Raw genomic sequence first — 27,636 nt, forward strand, 5'->3', positions numbered from 1 at the left:
AACTAATAATAATAAACAAAGTAAATAAATTTATGTAATTTATTATTATTTATATCATTATTATTTAATAAATATTAAATATTTTATTTAATATTCTCTCTGAAGAATAGGCAGTTTTTAATCTACTATGATCGTTTTATCTGGTTAAATTGAACTGCAGCTCTTGTGGGGTGTTCCCGGTCTGCGGTGGTCAGTATCTATCAAAAGTGGTCCAAGGAAGGAACAGTGGTGAACCGGTGACAGGGTCATGGGCGGTCAAGGCTCAGTGATGCACGTGGAGAGTGAAGGCCGATCCAACAGACGAGCTACTGTTGCTCAAACTGCTGAAGAAGTTTGTGTCAGTATACACAGTGCATGACTGTTTCAGTCAAACGGGAACAACACAATATTAGGCAGGTGGTCATAATGTTATGCTTGCTCGGTGAATATGATGTATTAGACGGCAGCGCCGCCCAGTGGCAGTGCAGTGCATTTGTCCCAGTGTTGTAGAGCGTTCTGATCTCCTCTGAGCATCTTCTCCAGTCTGAGATTTTAAACCTGAATGCTGATGTTCTAGAACTTTTCCAGAATTTTATCATAATGAGATATTTAGTGTTGAGTCATGACATAAAATCCCAGTGAAGCTTAAAGGTCAGTGGAGGAAACTGGACACTTATCCAAGGCAGAGTGCTTATTGGATCTACAATTACACACACAGTCATGCAAATAAACCTAGAGACAATTACAGTCACACACACAAAATCTGTCACTTTAACACACCTAGACATAATCACTTACAAACACACACACAGTCACACACACACAGTAGAAACGAACACACCTAGACACAATTACACACACACACACTGCCATGCAAACACACAAAATAAAAACAAACACACTTAGAAACAATCGCTTAAAAACACACACACACACACACACACAGAATCATGCAAACATACCTAGACGCAATCACACACACACACACACAGTAACAACAAAAAATCTAGACACAATCACACCTTCACACAATCTCACTCTGACACACTCATCTAAACACAATTATACAAAAGCATACCTACACACAATTACATGCACAGACACACCAAGGTGCAATCATACACTCCCTCCCTCCCTCTCTCACACACACACACACACACACACACACTCTTTCTCCCCCTCTCTCTCTCACACACACACACACACACACACACTTTCTCCCTCTCACACACACACTCTTTCTCCCCCTCTCTCTCTCACACACACACACACACACTCTTTCTCCCTCTCACACACACACTCTTTCTCCCCCTCTCTCTTTCACACACACTCTTTCTCCCTCTCTTTCTTATACACATACACACACACTCCTAAGAGTCAGGTGTGTAGAGTCAGGTGTGGTACCTGTGTGTGTGGTTTGGAGTTGTGTACTCTTCGCTCATCAGCTCATGGTGTTCATGGAATCATTGAGAAAGACAGGACTCTGATTTTCATGGAGTTTATTAGCAGTGATGAAGATGGCTGTAACGGGACGCTGCCCTCCTCTTCATTACCGCAGGAGGAAATGCAGACAGAGCAACACGCAAAACCAGACGCTCACCCAGACTTCCTTTTTTAACAGTCAAAACATGGCACAAAATAAACGCTGCTGGAGACCGGGAATAAGAGAGAGAGAGGGGGGGGGGGTGTTAGAGAGAGAGAGAGAGGTAGCGGAAGACAGAGAGAGAGAAAAATAGAGGGAGGGAGAGAAGGAGCAAGAAGGGGGGAGAGTGAGAGAAAGAGAGACAGATAAAGAGAGAGTGAGGGAGAGAGTGAGAGGGGGGTGAGTGAGAGAGAGAGACAGGGAGTGTGAGTGAGTGAGTGAGTGAGTGAGTGGGGGGGGAGAGAGGGATAGATACAGAGTGAGGGAGAGAGAGTGAGGGGGGGTGTGAGTGAGAGAGAGAGAGAGAGAGAGAGAGAGAGAGAGAGAGAGTGAGTGAGGGGGATAGATAGAGAGAGAGAGTGAGGGTGTGAGTGAGTAAGAGAGAGAGAGTGAGGGGTGTTGCGAGTGAGTGAGAGTGAGAGGGATAGAGAGTGGGGGGGTAGATAGAGAGAGAGTGAGTGAGAGGGGGGGGGTGTGAGTAAGAGAGAGAGTGTTGTTTTTTTTCTCCATGTTCTGAAGGGATCAGTGTAATATTTCTCACAGCGTGGTCTGGACTCAGGAGTCAGCAAGTTCTCAACACTGCGCTTCGTCGAGCGGTTAGATGAGGACGAATACACATGCTCAGACGCTCAGACAGACGCGCACACAGACAGACAGAGACAGACGGACAGACAGACGCACCAGTCGGAACGGCACAACGAACGGGACACGCGTCGTAGAAAAAAACCTATGTATACTCTTGATGTAGAAACGTTTCCGATGTAGAGAAGAAACAGTCTAGTTTTGATCTCTCCCTGCTCTCGCACTCATCACTACACACGTGAGGAGGTGAAACCGAGGGGTTCAGGGGTTAGTGTGCGGGATACGGAGTCTACGCGTGAACACAGCCGCTAGCGCCCGAGTCGATGGGGAATAAGTGCTTCGTACGGATCGGGTGAAGACTCGGTGTGCGTGTCCCCTGATACGGGAGGTTCTGCCATGTGAATCCGCCGAGTTCAACGGCTCCACGCCAGAAGCGCTCAGATTAAAAATAAAGGTCCAGAAAGAAAGAAGACGTGCGGCACGGTCCCAGGGGTTAATCATCATCATCATCATCATCATCGTTAAAAAGAAGAAATCAAAACAAAAAAAACCCTACATGGCTAACTCTGAGCTCAAGGTGTGCATCAGGACCTCCATCAGCTCTTCCAGGACTGTTCAATACCAATCACTAATATGGTCACTGATAATAATAATAATAATAATAATAATAATAATAATAATAATTATTATTATTATTATTAATTTTGGGGGGATGGACTATTTTAGAAGTAGTCCTACGCACACCTCTACTCTACAGAGCCCCTTAAGGGACATTTGCAATGAAAAACAAAAATTCTTTTTTAAAAAAAAAAAAAAAAAAGAAAGGAAAAAAAAAACCATACATATTAATTCTGTATTCAGGAGAGTTTTAAATTTTCACAAGATTTCTTTCCCTTAAAGAAAATAAAAAATAATAAAGAACGACCTTATCAATTTTGTTTCCTTTTTTTTTTCCCATTAAAAAAAAAAAAAAATCATGTGGAAAAAGGAAAATTATTCCACGTGCACATGATAATTTTCCATTTTCATGATTTATTTCCTTAAATAAAATAAGACTGGTGATAAAATATAATAAAATAAAAATAAATCTCTCATGCACATGCTGTAATTATGATTTTTTTTCCCTTAAAAAAAACTGAATAATTCCCTAAATAAGAATTTATACCATGTCCTTTTCTTTTAGGAAAAAGCATAAAAGCAGAAAATGATCTAATGACTTTTTTCTTTTAGCACATATGTTTTACATTTTTATTTATTTTATTGTTTTTTTTTCCTTTGCAAAGGTCCCTTTCAGAGGCTCCGTACTACTCTGATCCAAAAATTAAAAAAATGTAAAAAGAAAACAAAAATAAAAAGCCAAGAACAAACCCAAAGGGTGATCTGATGTAAACCCGAGGTTTGCTCAGAGTGGACCGACTCACGCTAACGCAGCGGTTGGGAAGTGGAGGAGAATGTAGCGAAGGTGCATCGTAGTGGAAAGAACGATAGACAGAAAGAAAGCGACCGATTTTAAAAAGCAAATCTTTAGCGTTATCTTGGTGACGATGTCTGTGTTAATGACCGGGCTGATGATGTGAAATGTGTCATAACTTAAAAAAAAAATAAAATAAAAAAAAATCCAGGGCCGAACCTCGAACCAGCTTCAGAAACAGAAAGCGGCGACAAAGTTTTCGGGGAAGAAAAGAGGAAAAGTGCTGTTGAATTTTTTTTTTTCTTCCACTTCTGGAGCTGGCAGTGTGTATGGCCCTGTATAGACAAAGGAAAGAGAGAGAGATAGAGAGAGAGAGGGGGAGAGGGAGAGAGAGAGAGAGAGAGAGCGGAACACAATGCTAAAATGATCCACTTGGCTTTCCATTACAGTCTAAAATCAGTTTCGTTAAATAGAACCAAAAAAATTAAAAAAAATTAAAAATAAAGAAACAGAGATTCGGAGCAAACATGGACACCCTTTTCTTTTTTTTTTCCTTTTTTTGGCAATAACACTGTTGGTACATTTCATTTCATTTCTCCTTGCAACACAATTCCTCAATTTTACTTATTTTTTTTTTTTTTTTTTAGTATTTTCTCCTTTCCGAGGGCCTCCAGTCCGTTGTTAGAAATTAGTATCCTATTCGTAATCACTATGGTTTCCGTTACGCACTGATCTGTTGACGTTCTGTCAAGATAATACGATTTTAAAAATACATAAAGTGCTACTCATTATATATAATATATGAATCAATTATCTTGTCATGAGATAAAATAGATGGAAAAAGAAAGAAAAAAAAAGGTTAAATCTTAATATTTGCTTTTCTGTCGCTAAAGAAAACGAACGAACGAATAAACAAAAAAACATCTCCAGGCTGTAGAGAAAAACCTCGCGCCTGACTCCTGCTTTAAAACGAGAAAATCCATGAGCTAGAGAATAAAGGAACAGAGCCCTGTTTAACTGTGTATGCATTTTTAAAAAAAGGATAAAAATAAGTGGTGCTTGTTGAGAAATAAAGAAAAAATGGTGCATGTTCGTGTGCATCAAACATATTACCGTGTCATGCTAAACCGTGGCCTTGTAGCCCTAAAAAAAATAAACAACAACAACTCACACCACAACAGCAGATTCTGTTCCTTGTGCAAAAGAAATACATACAGAGAGAAACAGACCGAGAAAAGAAGGAGAAGGAGACAGAGGAGAAGCTCTAAGGAAATAATAATAAACCGAGAGAAAGAACTGGTGATGAAGCGATTTTGACATTCGTGGTGCATCTTATCTTATCTACTCGTCCACTGGCAGCTAAAGCTCGAAATATAAAATGAAAACAAAAAAAGGGTCAGACTGTAGCTTCGTCTCTGGCGTAGGTGCGACTGCAGGACGAGAAGGTGGAAGGTGACGAGACGACCATAAGACTAGTGGATCTTCCTCGGGATCTATGCAGACAGCAGTTTGCAAGTCTATTCTCGCTTAAGTGCACCCTGGAAACCTTAGAATTTCATTTCGTTTTAAGTGAAATGGAAAAAAAAAAAGAAAAATAAAAGCAGATAACAAGACTCGTCCAAATTCATTCACAAAAATTAAGACAGTTATCCCAAGGCCTTAGCAAGCGCCAGCTCGACCTAAATGGTGTTTTTTTTTTTTTGTTTTGTTTTTTAATGTGTCCCCTGAAACATTGAACAGTTCATCATTGTTGATTTGATTTGACCCCCCTCCCCCCAGTCACTAGAGGGCGACGTTTCCCCATGCCTGTCAAAAGGATTTCAGTGTGTTCGGACACGAGAGCGCGGTGCGTCCGAAATGCCTCCCTCTCAGGCATCCAGCAGGACGACGTCTGCCATCTCTGCTTTTAGAAGAAAAGCTGTATTGTAAGTTTGTGAATTTGTGAACATCGCTAAAAAAAACAAACAAAAACAAACAAACAAACAAACAAACAAAACAAACAAAAAAAAAAAAAAAAAAAAAACAGGTCCTGCTTTAGAGGCAGAGCGTCTCGGCTCCAGGTCCTGGTTTCTTGTCCTTTATCAGCCAACCCGTTTTATCCACTCAGCCTCAGCCTCTTTAAACACTCCGTCTCGAGAGCGGCCTTTGTTCCGAGTCGGAGGCTGCGGCTGGGCTTTCTTGAAGCGCGTCTTTTTCTTAACGGAGTCCGGCTGAGGAGACGGCGTGTCCGGACTGAGCCTCACTGGTCAGGACCGTTCTTAGATTCACTGTAAAGCACTACGCGATTTGGATCTGGAAATGGACAAGAAGGAAAATTGTCCCCATTAATACAATTTAGCTTTCGGATTGATCGCAAAGTAGCTTTGGTAGTGCCCTCATCTGTGTACTTTATGTACGTCTAGAGGCTTAAAAGTGGCATCCACTTCAAAACACACCAGAGCCAAGACATCCTGAACACCATGGACTGTCCACGATTTCATGTACAGCGATATTAAACCCAGTTACTTTTCACCATCGTCATGATCCTGGTCTTAAATTGAAGACCTTAAATTCAACGGAGGTTTACTGATCTAGAGAAGACTTGGTATGCAAAAGGCACATTTGAAGGCTGCAAGGGGATGTGGTTAAGGTGTTTGGGCTACTGATCCGATGGTTGCGATGGTTCAAATCCCAGCTCCACCAAGCTGCCACTGCTGGGCCCCTGAAGGAGTGGAAGCTCCTGTGCACCATTAAGGAATTGGAGTGGAAGCTCCTGAGCTCCATGAAGACATTGGAGTGGAAGCTCCTGAGCTCCATGAAGACACGTTTTGCTAATGTTTATGTGGAAAAGTCCTGACACGAGTGTTCCACACAAAGCCCTGACTCTGACTCAACCCTACTAAACATCATTGGAATGAAACACCAAACGCACCCCAGACCTCACTATCCCAACATGCGTGCTTGACCTGACTGATGCTGAATGAATCACAAATTATGTTGCTATTACACCAATGCAAGAATCACGTTCATTTCTGAGGATGCAGGATACACACATCAGCCATCTTGTGTGTCACTAAAAGAAACACAGGTCTGTTTTTTCCAGGTCTATGTGGACACCACAATCTAAGCTTTTCAAATCAGACCTGAACCAATTCTGTATACAGCCCTAGATTGTATAGATATCCAATATGTGACCATAAGACATAGGACATTGTGGTTTTTGTATCTAGTGTCAACAATGCAGTGATACAGACTGCAGGATGTCTGGCAGTGACGGTGTCATTTTCTTAATTTATGCCCCAGTTTATGTTTTGTGAGTATTCAGTCATATCTGTTTGGCAGCACAGAGAAGGGAAGCCAATATACATAAGAGAAGGAGGTTGTGTTGCTCTGCTCTGATGTCGGATACTGGGTAATTAAGGAATTAATGTATAGGAGACCTGCATCAAGGGCCCAGCAGTGGCAGCTTGGTGGTCCTGGGATCTGAAGTCATAACAAATAATCCTATATCTCTTTACCACTGAGACAACCTTTAATATATATATATATATATATATATATATATATATATATATATATATATATATATATATATATATATATATATATATATATATTATATTATATTATATTATATTATATACATACATACATACATACACACACACACACATATTTAAAAGCATAAGCAAAATAAAGAAATGACACTTACCTTGCTTTTGCAAATTCAAAATATATTCCATTTCTGAAAAAAAAGAAGAAAAAAAAAGCTTATTATGTGTCAAATCTTATGAAGATGCTCAAAACACTGCAAAAGGACTTTGTTTAATCAATTGCTTACGTTTATGGACCAAAACCGTGCGCAAGGAGCTATTTTGCATAAGCAAATTCATCAAGTCTGCTTCAAGTTCAAAAGTTCACTTAAAGGTTACTGGGAATAAATGAGTTAAATTAGCCTAAGTCAAAAACATCTATGAGAGAAAAAAGACATTTAGTAAATAAGCGCTAGGATGTAAGAAATATTGCATCAAGTTAAAAGGTTTCTGCAATTATTAAGAAGTGATGGTAGTTCACCTTTAGTGTGATATACTACAGCAGCTTTAAGATCAAAAAAGTCCCAGCTGGCCCTCCTCTCCAAGCCCTTAGTGTAGCCTTGCTCTCTGGGCAGAGACAACTTGCGCGGTAGCTCTGCCCCAATGTCCTTAGAGGAAGAGCAAAACGCTATTGCACCGGAAACCCCAGGCTCGTCCTTTTGCGTATCCACCTCGGGGTTCAAGGACTGAAGCGAGCCTTCGATGGCCCCACTGGCCGCAGACAGGGTGAGGTTTCCTCCTTTACTCACGCTCTGAGTGCTAGTCCGTTTGTCTGGGAAAGCTGACTGATCTGGCCTCTGGGGGGCACTGTGTGTCTGTGTTTCCACAACGGCAGTGGAGCCTCCCTGAAAGCTCGCCTCACCGGTTTTGTCCTTTGCCGTCGAGCCGCACGTCGGACCTTCCGGGCCGCTGCTGGGTTCGTTGATGAACGACAAACCCCACTGGTTTTGGAAGATGTCGCCCAGGGATTTCTGATTGGGTGGGGGGTCGGACTGACGGCCGCTGGGGAGAGAAAGTTGCATATTGGAAGAGGAGGAGGCGGAAAGGGGGTAAACGAACAGATTAGGCTTCCTGGGTTCGGGTGTGGTGGTTGAGGTGGAGGTGGAGGGATTGCAGCTACTGCCGGAGGAAGATGCTACATGATCAGAGCCTGCTGAGGAGACGACTGGCATGGGGGAGGAACCGGAGACCGAGGTGAAGTGGGGACCAGGCAGAGGGCAGGTATTGCCGTCACCATTGCTGAAGCTGGCCGAGGTGATGGTTTTCACAGCCGACATGGGTACCTGCGATGGCCTCCCGTGTACCTGTGGAGCAGGGGCAGGAATCTCGGTGCCAGTCTGGGCTGCCTTATTGAGGTTCTCCTTCACTTTGCTTGCATAACTGATCTTAGGCACTATCTTCGCGCTACTGTTATCCACAGGAAATACAGGCGGTGGCTTGAACAGAGTCCACGAGTCCTCTTTAGCCGATGCTGCCACTTTCGTTTTAGTGGACTTATCCTCAAATTTTTTCCCAGCGCTTTTCCGATAAACCTCGGACGTCGGTAGCGCAGGTGGGGTAGTGGTCGCCTCTCTAGTTTTTGTCAAGCCACCGGAATGGCCGTCTGTCTTTGAGGAGGCTCGGCCGATTTCCACCTGCGCCGCCGAGGTTCTCTCGGCCAGTTCTAGAGTGGCCGACCCTGGTTCTTGCTTACTGGCCTGCTGCATGGCCTTGACCTGGCTTGAAGCAGTCACATTGTCCAAAGATTTACCATTCCTCTGGGCCCGGCGCTTCTTCGGCGTGGTGTAACCGCTTTCCGAGCCGCTGCCATCATTGTCCGTGCCGGACTTGCCGGGATAACCATTGGTGAGTGGCCCACAGTTTAGCGTCACCAAGCCGTTTAGAGATGCCAAGGCCTCCTTTTTGCCCTCGTGTGCGGTCAACTCTGAGGGCTTGTCATTTTTGCAGTCCATACTGTTTCTACTAGTGTTATTGCCTTTCCTTTCCCCCTTCAGGCCGGTGTGTGAGGGCTGTCCAGAGGGTTTTGGTTTCAAGTCGGATTCTAGTAGGAGTTTGTCACCATTGTGGCTCGCTGAGTGCAGAGAGCTGTCTAGGTCAAGGGAAGTGGGAGTCTCCTCTCCCTCAACTACAAATCCATTTATTTTTCCATTCTCTGCGGGTAGAAAAAGGACACACGGGCAATTAAAATAAAAATCAAACCAAGTCATCTGATTAACAAAGAGCCCAAGTACAAATCTAAGCCAGTTCTCCAAGGTCGACCCTGGTCAAAGTTTGCATAAAGAACGAATATCTGGAATAGATTCGTTAAAAAGTTGAAGCAGAATCATCAGGGTTATAGTTTTTCATTAAAAAAAAAAAAATTTGGTGGCCTGCTACAGGTTAGCGACTGGCCAAACACGTGTGCATGAAAAATATGCATTTTAATGTAAAGAATGCACTGATCCAATACAGAATACTGGCTTCAACCGCTAGATCAGCACCGGACCAGATCTGACACACTTTTCTTTCGGCTTTCCACCGACATCCTTTGTGCTATTTACATGCGTGGTGTTGGCTGACACGACACAGATCTTTCTCATGAACACACGGCACAACTTGTCTTGAAGCATGTCATCGTCATGCTTCTGATATTTCGCATAACTCGGCGAAAGAAGCTTGCAGACGGCAAGCTTGGGCTCAGTGACTACCCATGGGGGATCTAGTCTCAGGGACCCCATGCTCTGATAATGGGATCATGCTGAGTAGGGAAAAAAATGTGAATGGATAAAAATAAAAATAAAAAAAATCTCTGGACCTATTCCATCATGTTTTTACATAATGTTGCTGACTAGCAGAAATGGTAAAAAAAAAAAACAAAAAAAAAAACTGATGGTAAATGGTAAAAAGAAAAAGGCTGAGGTCAACGATACTCACCCTATTTTTAACCTATGTGCTACTGACATGTCCAAATGCAGCTCGGTCATATTTGGGATGTTCACTTCAACACTAACACCTTAGACACTGATACTTGAGAACAAATGCTTAGTATTGATTCACAATGAGACTACGATCCCTTTAGTAACGCTTGTCAACCAACAAGATGGCTGGCTAGCTGAAGACTTAATCAACATGAACATCAAGTTAGTGACTGGGAATATACTAAATATACTTAGGATTTGGACTTTTGGATTTTTTTTACTTGACAGATACGTCTGACCGTTGTTAGCGATACTTATTGAATTCTTGACTCTGGCTAGCAGCTGCAAATCATATAATAATTAATACAATCAAAATTTATGTGCTTGTTTTAATGTTAATATGTAAACATAAAAATAAATTGAAAATATATTTAATATTTATTACCAAAATATTGTGGGGAAAAAATTGTAATTAATTACGTACTAATTACAAAAAAAAAAAAAAAAAAAAAAAAACCCAAACAAAAAAATCATTTTAGAAAAAACGTATAATTTATATGCGTGAAAAAATTTATCATAATATCTACATCTTATAAGGCTAATAAAAATACGTGACATTTACCCTCAAACAACACTTATTGATATGAAGTTTTCTGTGAGAATGTTTACATAGCATTTGTGGAAGGAGTCTCCAGTGTCACCGCTTTGTAACAATCAATTACATCTCTATGGGGAATTATCTAAAGCACGTACTTGTACATAAAGCATAACTGATGAAAAGAAATTCATTCAGTGAAAGAAATTCACAAGCGCTGCTGTTCATTTCTGACGCTATGAGCGGCCATGTTGACTCGACTTGACTCCGTAAAAGATGATCCCGAGTCGATAAGCTAGAAGTTTACCTCAGGGGAGGCATTTTCTTCGTTTTTTCCCGGATAGATGTGGGAAAGCTTCAACCTTGACTGGAACGCAACATGACATGCAGACTATTTTTGGTCTTATTAACTTCAAGAGAGAGAGAAAGGGGTTGCTGAAGGAACTGACTGACGATTGGTGAAGGAACTGAGTGTTTATAGCTGCCATAACATGAGTGAAAACAGGAACTAACTTGTTTCGCCATGATGTTCCATGTAGTATAATAAGAAAAAAAAAAAACACCTCAGTAACTCCTTCATCGCATCATCTAGTCGTTGATTAATTTCCTAAAACAGCACAATATGGAGTGTTTTATTCTTTACTTAAGCAACACATTCTGACCCGAGAATTCAACAGCACACTGTTCTAAGATGAAAACATCATCATACAAACATCCGAATCAAGCAGAACTTCTAGTAAGTGACCGGATGATAAATTGGGTCATTTGTACATCTTTAATTATTATTTTTTAAGACATTTTGCAGTAAATGTGACGTTTGTTGTTGGTGGTATTTAGTCAGGCATCAGTGACAAGCAAACTGCAAACAAGCTGAATACATTTCTGGGGGATGAAAAAACCTCTTAATTCTTAATTTATTTATGTTTTTATAACCCAAGAGAGAGTGATTATTATAGCTAAGTAGCCGTAAATAGTGTTTTTTCTTTTCTTTTTTTTTTTTGCGGCTGCAATTCCAGTCAGGCCTTCTGCACTCTCACATGACTGCCAGCTAGAGCAACAGGGCCTACAGCCTGTTAGCATTCTAAGCTAGCTCACTCTGACTAGCCTTAATTTTAGCCTTGATAATGAAGGAAAATATACAAGAGCTGTTTCAATTTTAATTATTCCGTGTTTTCCCCCGACTGCAAAACATGCATTTTGTCTCAGAAGTGTCTTGTTCTATATAATGTTATTCTCTGAGACTAACATAAAATAAGTTTGTGTCGGCTTTTTTTTTTTTTTTTTTTTTTTCCCACCCACTTTCGGGCAGGGCTCCACCTCCCGCCCTGTGATTGGTTGATCGCGTACACCCGGCACCAGTCCGCAGTCTGGAAATGAGCAACTAGCCAATTATAAGTGGAGGCGGGGAATGGTACAGAATACGGGTAGGGGGAATACGCGTACCATCCAAGATGGCGGACAGGAAATAAGCTTAGCGAAGCTAACCGTCTTAGCGGCATTCCACAGGAGCCGGTTAGTGTCGCTGTGGAAAGCTGAGTGAGCGAATGCGCGTTATTTATTTTTCTCTGCAAAGAGAAGGAATGCAGAAGTCATATTTTTAAAGCGAAAATGCTTTAACTAAACTGCTATGACGGTTTAAAATGTGTGTATATTAATCGGTTAGCATGGGTGGAAGCCGGTGCACAAGGTCAATGTCCACACTTGCTAGCTTCCCGAAAGCTAATAATAACAAAAACTAGCTAATTTAAGCATCTCACTGTTGATGACAAGCGTCCAGTCGAGCGCCAAACGCAGCCAACCGACAAGTTCTAGCGTTTCATTGAGTTGCATCAGGGGGTCGTGTGATGATTTATGAAGTTTAAAGAAGTTAAAAAAAATGAGGCTAAACACTAACCTGTTTTCTTCGTCTGCGTTTCCTCGTCCTGGAGCTGACGGCAGCTTTGATCATCGTTCACCGATAATCTCGATCGATCCGGTCCATCGTCCGCTCCGTGACTGAGCCGTATCCCGCTCGCCCCTGTCAAGGGCCGCTCCGCCATATAACAGTGTCATTAACAGTGAAATGTGCTCAGCTGGGTCTGGACACCACAGCAGGAGCAGCACAGACATGGGCAATAGAGTGGAGCGGTGCGAGTCGACTCCTCAAAAGACTCGCAAGCACCGGGAGTCGACTCGGTGTTACTGATTCATGCAGAGAAGACACTCGTTCATTAATCCAGCTTCAGTAAACGCTTTGGGCCAGGGTGAATAATTCCCAGGGCTTGGAATTATCCTGGGAACACTGGGAACGTGGTGGGGATAAATGCACTGAACATATGTTCAGGGGTGATTTTCGATTCATCAGCCCATCCACAGCCGTATTTTTTTGTGGTGAGAGGAAACCGGAGAACCCAGAGGAAACACACACACACAAGGAGAGAATGTAAAACTTAACACACAATAACACGGTTGTGAATAGGCTGATGAATCGAAATCACCCCGTGTGTGTAAACATGGGTATGTGTGGTATACCTGTGTGCTTATTCCCACCTCACTCCCAGTGTTCCGGGGATAATTCCGGCTCTGGGAAGAATTCACCCTGATGCACACAAGGAGAACATGTGAAACTCTCTAGAAACTGAAAATCGTGCCCTGCTCCGTAGTGTATTATGGGTGTTTCATAACGCTGTAGTATACATCGAATGCCTCTCAATCAGAAACCTGTCAACAGATTAAAAAATATAAGCTTGTGAAATTTAATAGGCGCAATAATATTTCAACCGTTTATCAGAGCATTTTATTCCTGAACCTTCCACCTACACTCAAGTTGACTTTAGTGAGAGAATTACTTCATTCCTTCGTCTTTATATGGCTCTTTAGGGACACGATGGATCCAGAAACCTCATCCTGGGAACACTTGAACATTTCATACCAAGAAAAAAGCAAGAAAACACTGCATGTATTGGGCAGGGTGTTCATTTAGTTATAAAGTTAGTGAAGCTTTAATGACACTAAATAACTAAAACAGCAGTAGTTGTTCATAACTTTTTAAATCACTGTATATGAAGTACATGAGTCAAAAACCCCTTTATCATCCATGCCATGAAATGATCATAGCTTATAATAATAATAATAATAATAATAATAATAATGTACTTATTAAATATTAGATTTTATTATTTAAAATAAAATATATATTACGTTTATTTGACAACATCTCATTTTTTTATGATGTGTTTTAGGTTCTGAAATCTACGTACAAACGTTTATGGGGGAACTGACTCTTTGAATCGATTCCTGTGAATCGCGCCGCCTTTGTATCAGAATCGGAGTCGACTCTGAGCGGTTTTTTTGGGAATCGAACAGCCCTACAATAGACCCAATCACCGCGTGCGCTCAGAGGCGCCAGTGCGCCGCAGCCGCTGTTTTGTTCCACTCGCTCGGTGCAAGACTCGGGATGTGTCCAAAACCACACCCTGTTCACTATTTAGTGCACTAATCCATTATATTTCTGCCTTCTCTGCATGTATTCTGCTCCTCATTGCCATCACTAAAGCACAGACTGTGTAATGAACATCACACAAGCAGTTATTATTATAATATATCAAATGTTTATTACAGAATATTGTTCGAGGCTCTAGAGTATTTATCAGAAAGGAGGGGCGTGACATGTGGTGTGAAAGAGAGCGCTTCTGTGATACACTGTAAGACCAAATGTATGTGCACCCTTCAATCATCACACACATACACTGATCAGGCATAACATTATGACCACGGTCACAGAGGTGCCGTGAATGACACTGATGATCTCATCATGGCACCTGTTAGTGGGTGGGATATATTAGGCAGCAAGTGAACATTTTGTCCTCAAAGTTAATGTGTTAGAAGCAGGAAAAATGGACAAGCGTAAGGATTTGAGCGAGTTTGATGAAGGGCCAAATTGTGATGGCGGAGGAAAGACCGGATCAGAGCATCTCCAAAACTGCAGCTCTTGTGGGGTGTTCCCGGTCTGCAGTGGTCAGTATCTATCAAAAGTGGTCCAAAGGAAGGATCTGGTGAACCGGCGACAGGGTCATGGATGGTCAAGGCTCAGTGACACACATGGGGAGAGAAGACTGGCCCGTGTGATCCGATCCAACAGATGAGCTACTGTTGCTCAGATTGCTGAAGAAGTTAATGCTGGTTCTGATAGAAAGGGGTCAGAATACACAGTGCAGGACGGGTCAGGGCTGTTTTGGCAGGAAAAGGGGGACCAACACAATATTAGGCAGGTGGTCATAATGTTATGATCGGTGTAAGTCCAAAATTGTCTAGAATGCCCCTGTGCACAAAGCGAGCTCCGTGAAGCTACTGTCATACAGTATGTACTGATCAGTATATGTGTGTAGTACGAACACAATCCAGACATAGTACATCCGCCATGTTGTCATTGTCATGTGACCTGTGATGTCATAATAACCTTTTTTTCCCTTTTTTTTTAAAAACTTTTTCTTGTTTAATCCAACAATTTACTCAACTATTAGTAAATAAATACAGTTTAAACACAAAGAACAGCATTTAATACACGAAGCCCTTGTGTGTAATGTTCAGACTAAGTCGTTTTAAAATTTTTTACTAAAAATGTGTTTTGCATTTTTTTGTAAATCAGCAACATTTTTAAGAGCAGCCAGTGACTGCAATAATCTTTTTTTTCTCTCATGCTTCTATTGTTGTTCATCACCTGTATTTAATAAAAATCAGTTCAAAATAATAAACATGAATTGAAACAAGAATCAAGGGGAAGGTGAACAAGACAGTGGTAAAACCGGCCATGCTGTATGGTTTGGAGACAGTGTCACTGAAGAAGAGACAGGAGTCAGAGCTGGAGGGAGCAGAGCTGAAGATGTTGAGGTTCTCTTTGGGAGTGACACGGTTGGACAGGATTAGGAATGAGTACATCAGAGGGACAGCTCATGTTGGACGTTTGGGGGACAAAGTTAGAGAGGCCAGGTTAAGATGGTTTGGACATGTTCAGAGGAGGGAGAGTGAGTATATTGGCAGGAGAATGTTGGACATGGAGCTGCCAGGCAGGAGGCAAAGAGGAAGGCCAAAGGGGAGGTATATGGATGGAATAAATGAGGATATGAAGCTAGTGGGTGCGAGTGTTGAGGATGCAGAAGATAGGGATAGGTGGAGAGAGATGATTCGCTGTGGAGACCCCTGAAGGGAAAAGCCGAAAGAAGAAGAAGAAGATGTAATATAAAAAGTACCCATGTCTGATCTCACTAACACTCTTGTAGCTGAATGAACACAATTCCCCAACATCTAGTGGAAAGCCTTTACAGAAGAGAAGAGTGGATCCGAAAACGCAAGGACAATCAAGACTAACTGGAAAAGGTAGGTATATTTTGTGAATGGAATTCTTCCCTCTGATTGGACGAGACATGGGTCACTCAGGATCTACAGGAAGTCCAGCAGTATCTGCAGCAGTAGAAAATGGATTGTTGTGTGTATGAACACAGCTCTGCTCTTATAGCGCTCCTTACATCCTTTAATCTGGAATAGTTTGGTCTTCCGAACATTCCTGTGTTCTTCAGGTGTGTTTTTAGACAGACGTTGCAACCTAAACTTTACGCCATGATACGCTATCAGTATATCCAAAATCACGCCGTATGAACGTCCTTCCTCAAAGTAGCGCTTAAGAAATATATGTTTGTTATTTTCTTTAAAATATTTTAAGGTGTACTGTGGAAAATAATTTGGTTTAAAGGCAGAACTCCACACATGTACAAGAAATAAAGTTAGATACACAATTTCCTACATCTTGTATATCCTGAGTGACAGATGTCTCGTCCAATCAGAGGTAAGGATTCTATTCACAAACTATACCTACCTTTTCCAGTTTGTCTGAATTGTCCTTGTGTTTGTGGATTTATTGTTTTGTTTTCTAAGTGTGAATTTATTTATTATTAAGAAATCATTCTTGAAGCATTAAAAAACAATTCCTGTTACATGACCATTATTCAGGTGCTCTCAGAGTCCAGTCTCTCTGTGTCCAGTCTCTCAGGCTTGGTAACTCTTTAGGATCAATAGCATGTGTTTTGATGTGAAGTCGTTCTGTCTGTGTTCACAGCTCCGCCGCTCATCTTCATGCTGATGTTGATAAACAGCTGTATTGTCTCAGGTTTACCAGAGGAGGTCAGTCAAAGTGTTTTATCCAATCATTTATAGAACACACTTCACTCTCCAGATGTGAACAGTGAGAGAAAACAGGCTTCATGATACCACCGAAACATCCAGCTATCTGAAATGTGTCTCTAAATATCTCTCTCTGAAAATAGTTATGGGTTTGTTTGTTTCTATCTATCTATCTATCTATCTATCTATCTATCTATCTATCTATCTATCTCTCTCTCTCTCTCTCTCTCTCTCTCTCTCTCTCTCTCTCTTTCTTTCTTTCTTTCTTTCTTTCTGTTTTCCTGCTCCATAACAGATGTTCACTTTCACTGTACATTTTTAGAATACAAATTTTGTTTTTGAGAAAAAAAAAAGACCAAATATTCTTCAAATATTACTTTTGCAACCTAAATTAAATGTAATAGGAAATGTTTTTGTGTCAGAATAAAATAAGATAAAATTAAAAAATTAAACAAACAAAAGAAACAAACAAACAAATAAACAAATAAATTCAAAAACAAAAGCAAGTGTGAAAGCCAGAATCACCAGAAGAATTGTGTTCTCCAAAATACTCCATGCTGATGTAAAGTTTGACAAACAAACAAAGGCTCATTACACCAAAATATTTTACTTGCTCTTAATCCAGGTTTAATGTAAAAAAAATGCACTTGCATTTATTATTTCTGAAGGCATATTTATACTTTACCACATTTGTTACCACATGCCTAAGACTTCTAGAAACGATACACTGAAAACTCATGGAGGAGAAACTACACTGTCGTCCCATTTAAAGCTCATGGAGGAGAAATTACACTGTCGTCCCATTTAAAGCTCATGGAGGAGAAACTACACTGTCGTCCCATTTAAAGCTCATGGAGGAGAAATTACACTGTCGTCCCATTTAAAGCTCATGGAGGAGAAACTACACTGTCGTCCCATTTGAAGCTCATGGAGGAGAAACTACACTGTCGTGACGTTTAAAGCTCATGGAGGAGAAACTACACTGTCGTGACATTTAAAGCTCATGGAGGAGAAACTACACTGTCGTGACATTTAAAGCTCATGGAGGAGAAACTACACTGTCGTGACATTTAAAGCTCATGGAGGAGAAACTACACTGTCGTCCCATTTAAAGCTCATGGAGGAGAAACTACACTGTCGTCCCATTTAAAGCTCATGGAGGAGAAACTACACTGTCGTCCCATTTAAAGCTCATGGAGGAGAAACTACACTGTCGTCCCATTTAAAGCTCATGGAGGAGAAACTACACTGTCGTCTCATTTAAAGCTCATGGAGGAGAAACTACACTGTCATGACGTTTAAAGCTCATGGAGGAGAAACTACACTGTCGTCCCATTTAAAGCTCATGGAGGAGAAACTACACTGTCGTCTCATTTAAAGCTCATGGAGGAGAAACTACACTGTCATGACGTTTAAAGCTCATGGAGGAGAAACTACACTGTCGTGACGTTTAAAGCTCATGGAGATGACGTTTAAAGCTCATGGAGGAGAAACTACACTGTCGTGACGTTTAAAGCTCATGGAGGAGAAACTACACTGTCGTGACGTTTAAAGCTCATGGAGGAGAAACTACACTGTCGTGACATTTAAAGCTCATGGAGGAGAAACTACACTGTCGTCCCATTTAAAGCTCATGGAGGAGAAACTACACTGTCGTCCCATTTAAAGCTCATGGAGGAGAAACTACACTGTCGTGACGTTTAAAGCTCATGGAGGAGAAACTACACTGTCGTGACGTTTAAAGCTCATGGAGGAGAAACTACACTGTCGTGACGTTTAAAGCTCATGGAGGAGAAACTACACTGTCGTGACGTTTAAAGCTCATGGAGGAGAAACTACACTGTCGTGACATTTAAAGCTCATGGAGGAGAAACTACACTGTCGTGACATTTAAAGCTCATGGAGGAGAAACTACACTGTCATGACGTTTAAAGCTCATGGAGGAGAAACTACACTGTCGTGACATTTAAAGCTCATGGAGGAGAAACTACACTGTCGTCCCATTTAAAGCTCATGGAGGAGAAACTACACTGTCGTGACGTTTAAAGCTCATGGAGGAGAAACTACACTGTCATGACGTTTAAAGCTCATGGAGGAGAAACTACACTGTCGTGACGTTTAAAGCTCATGGAGGAGAAACTACACTGTCGTCCCATTTAAAGCTCATGGAGGAGAAACTACACTGTCGTCCCATTTAAAGCTCATGGAGGAGAAACTACACTGTCGTCCCATTTAAAGCTCATGGAGGAGAAACTACACTGTCGTCCCATTTAAAGCTCATGGAGGAGAAACTACACTGTCGTCCCATTTAAAGCTCATGGAGGAGAAACTACACTGTCGTCCCATTTAAAGCTCATGGAGGAGAAACTACACTGTCGTCCCATTTAAAGCTCATGGAGGAGAAACTACACTGTCGTGACGTTTAAAGCTCATGGAGGAGAAACTACACTGTCATGACGTTTAAAGCTCATGGAGGAGAAACTACACTGTCGTGACGTTTAAAGCTCATGGAGGAGAAACTACACTGTCGTGACGTTTAAAGCTCATGGAGGAGAAACTACACTGTCGTGACGTTTAAAGCTCATGGAGGAGAAACTACACTGTCATGACGTTTAAAGCTCATGGAGGAGAAACTACACTGTCGTGACGTTTAAAGCTCATGGAGGAGAAACTACACTGTCATGACATTTAAAGCTCATGGAGGAGAAACTACACTGTCATGAGGTTTAAAGCTCATGGAGGAGAAACTACACTGTCGTGACGTTTAAAGCTCATGGAGGAGAAACTACACTGTCGTGACGTTTAAAGCTCATGGAGGAGAAACTACACTGTCGTGACGTTTAAAGCTCATGGAGGAGAAACTACACTGTCGTGACATTTAAAGCTCATGGAGGAGAAACTACACTGTCGTCCCATTTAAAGCTCATGGAGGAGAAACTACACTGTCGTCCCATTTAAAGCTCATGGAGGAGAAACTACACTGTCGTGACGTTTAAAGCTCATGGAGGAGAAACTACACTGTCGTGACGTTTAAAGCTCATGGAGGAGAAACTACACTGTCGTGACGTTTAAAGCTCATGGAGGAGAAACTACACTGTCGTGACGTTTAAAGCTCATGGAGGAGAAACTACACTGTCGTGACATTTAAAGCTCATGGAGGAGAAACTACACTGTCGTGACATTTAAAGCTCATGGAGGAGAAACTACACTGTCATGACGTTTAAAGCTCATGGAGGAGAAACTACACTGTCGTGACATTTAAAGCTCATGGAGGAGAAACTACACTGTCGTCCCATTTAAAGCTCATGGAGGAGAAACTACACTGTCGTGACGTTTAAAGCTCATGGAGGAGAAACTACACTGTCATGACGTTTAAAGCTCATAGAGGAGAAACTACACTGTCGTGACGCGTTTAAAGCTCATGGAGGAGAAACTACACTGTCGTCCCATTTAAAGCTCATGGAGGAGAAACTACACTGTCGTCCCATTTAAAGCTCATGGAGGAGAAACTACACTGTCGTCCCATTTAAAGCTCATGGAGGAGAAACTACACTGTCGTCCCATTTAAAGCTCATGGAGGAGAAACTACACTGTCGTCCCATTTAAAGCTCATGGAGGAGAAACTACACTGTCGTCCCATTTAAAGCTCATGGAGGAGAAACTACACTGTCGTCCCATTTAAAGCTCATGGAGGAGAAACTACACTGTCGTGACGTTTAAAGCTCATGGAGGAGAAACTACACTGTCATGACGTTTAAAGCTCATGGAGGAGAAACTACACTGTCGTGACGTTTAAAGCTCATGGAGGAGAAACTACACTGTCGTGACGTTTAAAGCTCATGGAGGAGAAACTACACTGTCGTGACGTTTAAAGCTCATGGAGGAGAAACTACACTGTCATGACGTTTAAAGCTCATGGAGGAGAAACTACACTGTCGTGACGTTTAAAGCTCATGGAGGAGAAACTACACTGTCGTGACATTTAAAGCTCATGGAGGAGAAACTACACTGTCATGACATTTAAAGCTCATGGAGGAGAAACTACACTGTCATGACATTTAAAGCTCATGGAGGAGAAACTACACTGTCGTGACATTTAAAGCTCATAGAGGAGAAACTACACTGTCATGACATTTAAAGCTCATGGAGGAGAAACTACACTGTCGTGACATTTAAAGCTCATAGAGGAGAAACTACACTGTCATGACATTTAAAGCTCATGGAGGAGAAACTACACTGTCATGACATTTAAAGCTCATGGAGGAGAAACTACACTGTCGTGACATTTAAAGCTCATAGAGGAGAAACTACACTGTCATGACATTTAAAGCTCATGGAGGAGAAACTACACTGTCGTGACGTTTAAAGCTCATGGAGGAGAAACTACACTGTCGTGACGTTTAAAGCTCATGGAGGAGAAACTACACTGTCGTGACGTTTAAAGCTCATCAAACAGAGAGTCTCACCTCACAGAATTTCCCAAACTAAATTTAGGACGTTCCATTGGACGAGTCTGACGGTTTCATGTGTCTGAGACCACGGCATGAGCGCCGGCTTGCTAGAAGAAGATCCTTTCGCTTGAAACGAGGCGTATTTTAGGACTTCCTAAGTTTAGCATAAGCAAATCCTCCAGCAGAATTGTTCAAGTTAAATATATAAATATATATATATATAAACCCTTGGCATGTAGTAAGTAGCTATATAATGATTTACACTGATGTTTTAGTGGTTTCCTGTTCCTCATTCATTCATTTATTTTATACTGATTTTAAATCTGTGTCTTCATATAGCAAATCTGTAACTGCAGCTGTGTTTACATTTCCGTTTTGTATTTTTTTTAATAGACTGAAATCATAACTGCTTTAATTCTGTTCATTATGTCACAGCGCTACTGAATACTTGATTCTGATTGGTCAGAAAGTTCTGATAGTAGAGCAGCTCCAATTCAGAGGATTCTATCAAGGTGTTCATTAGCAAAAACAAATATGGTACTGTTTCTATAGCAACAACTCACAGTAGATGATTTACATAATCTAAAAAATAAAAATAATTATAAACAAAAAACATTATTAATATTATTATTTATTTATTTAATTATTTTTATTATTTTAATTTTTACAATTAAAAATTCGAAATAATTTTACAATTTTACAATTACTATTTTTTAAATTTTAAAAAATTATTACAACTATGTTTATGTCTTTTTAAAGTTAAAAGTCACTGACTGTCTTAAAGGAAAGGTTTATTAAGTTTCTTAAGTTTTCAGAAAAGTCTTCCACAACATTAAATGTAACAATAAATGTAGAAGAAAATGACTATATTTTCTTTAATTAAAGTCAAATTGTAATTCTCAGTAGATTGCTGTAGGGTAATAGGAATAAAACACTTTTGATTATGAGGGTTAGTCCCCTGGGTCCTAGCGCACTCCAATTAAACCGAATCCTGGGTTTATGTAGTTTCACACTGCTCCTACTTTCCCCCGGGGTTAACACTGAATCCTGGCTCTTCATAATCTGACCTTTCACGCTCTACATCCCTAAGCCCCGCCTTCACCTTCTTCTCATTTGCATATTCACACATCAACAAGTAGTCGTAGTCTTTATTTGTCACACATACATTACTGCACATTGAAATTCTTTCATCACATATCCCATCCTTGGAGGTTGGGGTCAGAGCGCAGGGTCAGCCATGATGCAGCACCCCTTGAGCAGGGGCCCAAAGGTGGCAGCTTGGCAGTGCTGGGGCTTGAACCCCGATCTTCCAATCGACACAACCAAGAGCCCCAACCCCTTGAGCTACCACCACCACCAACTCTGATTGGATAAATCCAGCATGCTGGATTCAGGTCTGTGCTTCTTCACCCGAGCAGGTTCTGTTATCTTTCACAGCTTTATCAACTTTTTTGCTCTTTATAAGTTTGTCATCTAGTCGACCAGCCTTTCGTGCATTGATACCTGACTTCCTCTAATTTTTCAATGTGACGTATTTCCCCCCTCGCTACGGCACACACTTCTGTGATGTTTGGTGTTTTGCCTCCTGACTCTATCTACCAAGCCGTCTTTGCTAAGCGATGTTCAGCTACTTCCTGGTTTTCGCTTCGTATGAGGCTGTATCGGTTTCTGATTGGATGTCTGTTGCAAAGCAACTAGCCGTAACATTCCAACACTACATTGTTTCACACTGTACATGTTTAAAGAGTTAACACTGTAAAAGCCGATCTGATCCTGCTTCAGAGGAGAGCTTCATAAGAACCTCAATTCTAATTATCCATCCATCCATCCATCCAGCCACCCATCCATCCATCCATCCATTCATTTTATATACCCGCTTTATTCCTAATTAGGGTCATGGGGATCTGCTGGAGCCTATCCCATCACACATTGGGTGAAGGGCAGGGGTACACCCTGGACAGGTCACCAGTCCATCACAGGGCCACATATAGACAGACAACCACACACACTCACACTTCAACTCTAATTATAATCAATAATATTATAAAGTGTGAAACTCTCCTCTACACAGGGTTAAAGGATGATGAGTGGAGTGTGAAAAGCCTTCTGAAGTAAACAAAAATGGACAAAAGGAAAAATTTTGTGCATTTTTGGCTGCAGAGGAAGGTAACTGACTCTTGTGTAAAATATAATTAAAGCTTGATTTATATTCCTGTCATTTTCCTTTCACAGTTTTAACCATTAAAGGCTTTATTCCTGAAGTATAACAAAGTACAGGACATTGTTCACACACACACACACACACAGAGACATAAATCAGGCAGTTAGGAATATTATCAGTAAGTGAAAGGTGTAGCTCCGTCTCTAACCTTCCTCTTTTAGTGGGCATTTTAGCCCTGAGCAAGGGAATAGCGATTTCCTTTTTCTTTTTTTCTCTCATGCCCCTTTTCCTTTCATCCGAGCTGTAAACAGTATCATTACCACCTCATATTTCAATCTTCTGGAATGTTCTGTCGGTGTATGAATGAGCCGTGTTGCTATTATCCTGTCCAATCAAATCTTCACCCAGAAGACCGGCTGACAGGAAAACCGTGTCCAGCTCAGCATCAGGACAGGGTAGAGATGATAGCACGAGGAATTCGCACGGATCTGGCGCTCTGAGATGTGCAGATGTCGTCAGTGAGGCCCGGATATCTAAGCTTGCTAAGAAGTGGGAGAAAGGGGGCGGGGCTTCTAATGAGTGTCAGATACAGCTTCAGAACTGTCAATCATTCTGGTTTTGTATAAAAATCGACGTTAAGGTTAACATCCTGATTCTTTCTTTCCTTCTTTCTTTCTTTCTTTCTTTCTTTCTTTCTTTCTTTCTTTCTTTCTTTCTTTCTTTCTTTCTTTTCTTATTCTTTCTTTCTTTCTTTCTTTGAGATTTTTTTCTTTTGTCCTTCCTTCCTTACTTCCTTGATTGCATTTGTCCTGTAAAAGAGAGTGTGTATTTGACTAGCTTGCTGATGACTGGGCAGAAATAGAGGCTTGTACATACACACACACACACACACACTTCTGCTCCTTCTTCCTTCCCTCTCTGTCTTTCCTTCGCACCTCCACAGACACTGAGTCACGGAATGGAAGGAACCCATAATCCTCTTCTCCTCTTCCTGACAAGACAGGACAGGGGACATAGCGCTGTGCCAAGAAGCCGAGCAGGACGAGCCGATCGCTGGAGGACGTGTGCCGACAATATGCTGGATTTATTTTTTATTTTTTATTACAAAGCCCTTGAATAGAGGCCTGGAAGGTTGTAGAAATTTCAATTACACCATTATCATTGCCTGTAGCTATCACTGCTGGGTGTCTGGAAAATCCCTACACCTACACAAACACACTATTCAGTCGACAAAAAAGGCCCAAAGGTGTTGAGTGTGTGAGGTTATGAGTGTGTTGTATCATGGCGCTGCTGAATTCTCGAATCTGATTGGTCAGAAGCTGTTTGTCGATGAAGATCTTCACAGATCTTTTATCATTAGTACAGAATCATTACAGCTAAGTAAATGATTCTTCGTTATTTGACACTGATAATAAATCCCTTCATGAAGAATAGAATTGTGGAAGGAGTCTCCAGTGGAACAGATTCTATATCTTCGAGGCGTTTTTGCTGTGTGTTTACTCCGTAACATGCCATTTTTTTGTCTTAACTTCAAGAGAGAGAGAAAAAACAGAGGTTGGTGAAGAAACGTTTAGTGTAATGCTACTATAACATGAGTGAGAACAGGAACTCGCGTCATGGATCCCAGAGAACGATGAACATTACTACAAATGAATTAAAAGTCGTTGTTTCATTACTGTAAATATAAGAAGCATAAAACACTTAATGACTCAAAACCTCACAGCAATCTGCTTAGAGTGACATTTTCATATAAATTGTAAAAAATATAGTAATGTTCTTCTTTATTTATTGTTATATTTAATATTGTTGAAGACTTTCCCGTGTCTGAAAACTTAATAAACATTTCCTTAAGGACAGTCAATGTCTTTTAACTATAAAAAAATACTAAACATTATTATTATTATTATTATTATTATTATTATTAATAATAATAATAATAATAATAATAATATTAATAATTATTATTATTAAATCAATTTATTTATTTATTATCAATTAATTCATCATTTCATTAATTTATTTTTTTGTTTATTTAAATCATCGACTATACAATTCCTGTGAGTTGTTGCTATATATGACTTTTAACTCTAAAATCTATTAATTATTATTATTATTATTATTATTATTATCATCATCATCATAATTATTATTATTATTATAATATAATAATAATAATAATAATAATAATAATAATAATAATAATAATAATAATAATAATAATTAATTAATTAACTAATGAATTATTTATTTATTGTCAATAAATTAATTAGTTAATTAATTTGTTTTTTTTAGATTATTTAAATTATCGATTATACAATTCCTGTGAGTTGTTGCTATATATATATATATTAACACTAAAATCTACTAATTATTATTATTATTATTATTATTAGTAGTAGTAGTAGTAGTAGTGGTAGTATTAATAATAATAATAATAATAATAATAATAGTAATAGTAATAGTAATAATAATAATAATAATAATAATAATAGTAATAATAATAATAATAATAGTAATTTAAGTTATGTAAATCTATACAACTATACAACACTGCTGTAGGAAATGAATCTTCCCATTATTAATGTATTATGATCATAAAAAAAATTCTTCACAGACTCTTCAGAGTTGCACTCTGACCCTTGCTTTTATACATCGACCACCACGTACCTGGTGCTTCAGTCATGAGCATGTTAGCTGCTGTAATAAAGACGTGAACGTTAATCATCCTGCATTCCTCTCTTTTGTCATCATATGGTTTACCTTCATAAGACTTCCATAGATTTCTATCACAGACGTCTATTTGATCGAACGTCCCCAATGCAGCCTCTCATTACCAGCATTAACACATGGATTTTTTTTATTGCACTTTTTAACACATTTAATAATTATATAAGGTATATAGGTTTGTCGTTTTAGCTATTTATGAAGCTTAATCTCTTTAAAATGCTTTAGAAATTTGTTGGTGGTAAAGGCAAAACAAATGCTCTATAAGACACATATAATCTTCTTTGCTGTTAGCTGTCCTGTACGTTTACATTCACAGCATTTTATTCATTATAAAACCTTCTGAATCCTTCTCCTGGTCTGTCTTACACACCTTTTCACATGTGCAGTTTACGTAATACTATAAACTGCACACACGTTTTGCGCTTCATCAATTTAGCCATACTCCAGTATATTCCTATCGTTCATATCACCATATCAGTCAATGAATTCTTATGCTATATTTTTCTACATTTTTTCTATTTACAGCAAATTTAATGTTATTATTCTATTATATTTTACTTTTAAATTCCATTTGTGACTTCTTTTTTATTTCAATCCTTTCTTAGGAGTCATAAAAAGCATGTCACTTCATGTTGTACTGTGTATGATGTAAAATTTAAGACACCTCAGCCTTACATTTATCCAGGAGCGACTTATCTCATTTATACATCTGAGCAGTTGAGGGTTAAGAGTTTTGCTCCAGGGCCCAGCTGCGGTCCTGGGAGTTGACCTCTTTGGCCGCTTACTGCTCAGCAGTCCAACATCTTAACCCATGAGCTTCCACTTCCATACTTGACTGAAAATGCAAAGAAGCAAAGATGTCAATCACAGAACAGCTAGCTAGAACTCATGTATGCAGATACTAGTTGTTAACTATAGAAACAACTAGATAACTAATTGTTTCTGTAGTAACTGTAGTTGTTTCTATAGTAATTCTAGTCATTTCTATAGTAAATACAGTCATTTCTCTAGTAACTCTAGCTGTTTCTATAGTAAAAGTAGTCATTTTTATAGCAATTATAATTGTTTCCAAAGTAACTCTAGTCTTTTCTATAGAAAAGTAGTCTTTTTAGTAACTATAGATGTTTATAGGGAACTCTAACCATTGCTATAGTAACAGTAGTCATTTTAATAATATTTCTAATTGTTTCTATAGTAACTATAGTGATTGCTCCAGGGCCCAGCAGCGGTCCTGGAAGCTTCCACTTCCATATGACTGAAAATGCAAAGATAGCCGTTCTCTCAAGGTGGGCAGCACAGCTAGCTAAAAATTTAGCAGTTTCCTGAAAGATGCCTCGTGTCCCAGAGGATGCATGTGGAGTGGAACTGAAGCTCAGGAACGACCTGATATCTACATTTAATAAATGCGTCCAGATGTTCCAGTAGATTTAATAGGGTTACTAATCATTGAAAATGACAGCACA

General features: G+C 40.1%; 1 protein-coding gene across 1 annotated transcript; it reads right to left on the reverse strand.

Moving 5' to 3' along the window:
- Nucleotides 1-1,461: 1,461 nt before the first annotated feature.
- Nucleotides 1,462-12,808, reverse strand: nufip2 (nuclear FMR1 interacting protein 2). Its single transcript, XM_058414300.1, has 4 exons — nt 12,573-12,808; nt 7,668-9,338; nt 7,306-7,338; nt 1,462-5,906 (listed from the first exon to the last, which is right to left on the reverse strand). The coding sequence occupies exons 1-4, from the start codon at nt 12,715-12,717 to the stop codon at nt 5,854-5,856; spliced, it is 1,902 nt and encodes a 633-aa protein (XP_058270283.1). The 5' UTR covers nt 12,718-12,808; the 3' UTR covers nt 1,462-5,853.
- Nucleotides 12,809-27,636: the final 14,828 nt, after the last annotated feature.

The sequence above is a fragment of the Hemibagrus wyckioides genome, linkage group LG17 (genome assembly GCF_019097595.1).
Source record: "Hemibagrus wyckioides isolate EC202008001 linkage group LG17, SWU_Hwy_1.0, whole genome shotgun sequence".
Taxonomy (NCBI): Eukaryota; Metazoa; Chordata; class Actinopteri; order Siluriformes; family Bagridae; genus Hemibagrus; species Hemibagrus wyckioides.

Coding starts and splice junctions, on each gene's coding strand:
- nufip2 (XM_058414300.1), bottom strand. CDS start 12,717: ATGGCGGAGCGGCCCTTGACAGGGGCGAGCGGGATACGGCTCAGTCAC. Junction 9,339..12,572: donor AACGCAGACGAAGAAAACAG/GTTAGTGTTTAG, acceptor TTCTACCCGCAG/AGAATGGAAAAATAAATGGA. Junction 5,907..7,305: donor TTTGAATTTGCAAAAGCAAG/GTAAGTGTCATT, acceptor GTCCATTTCCAG/ATCCAAATCGCGTAGTGCTT.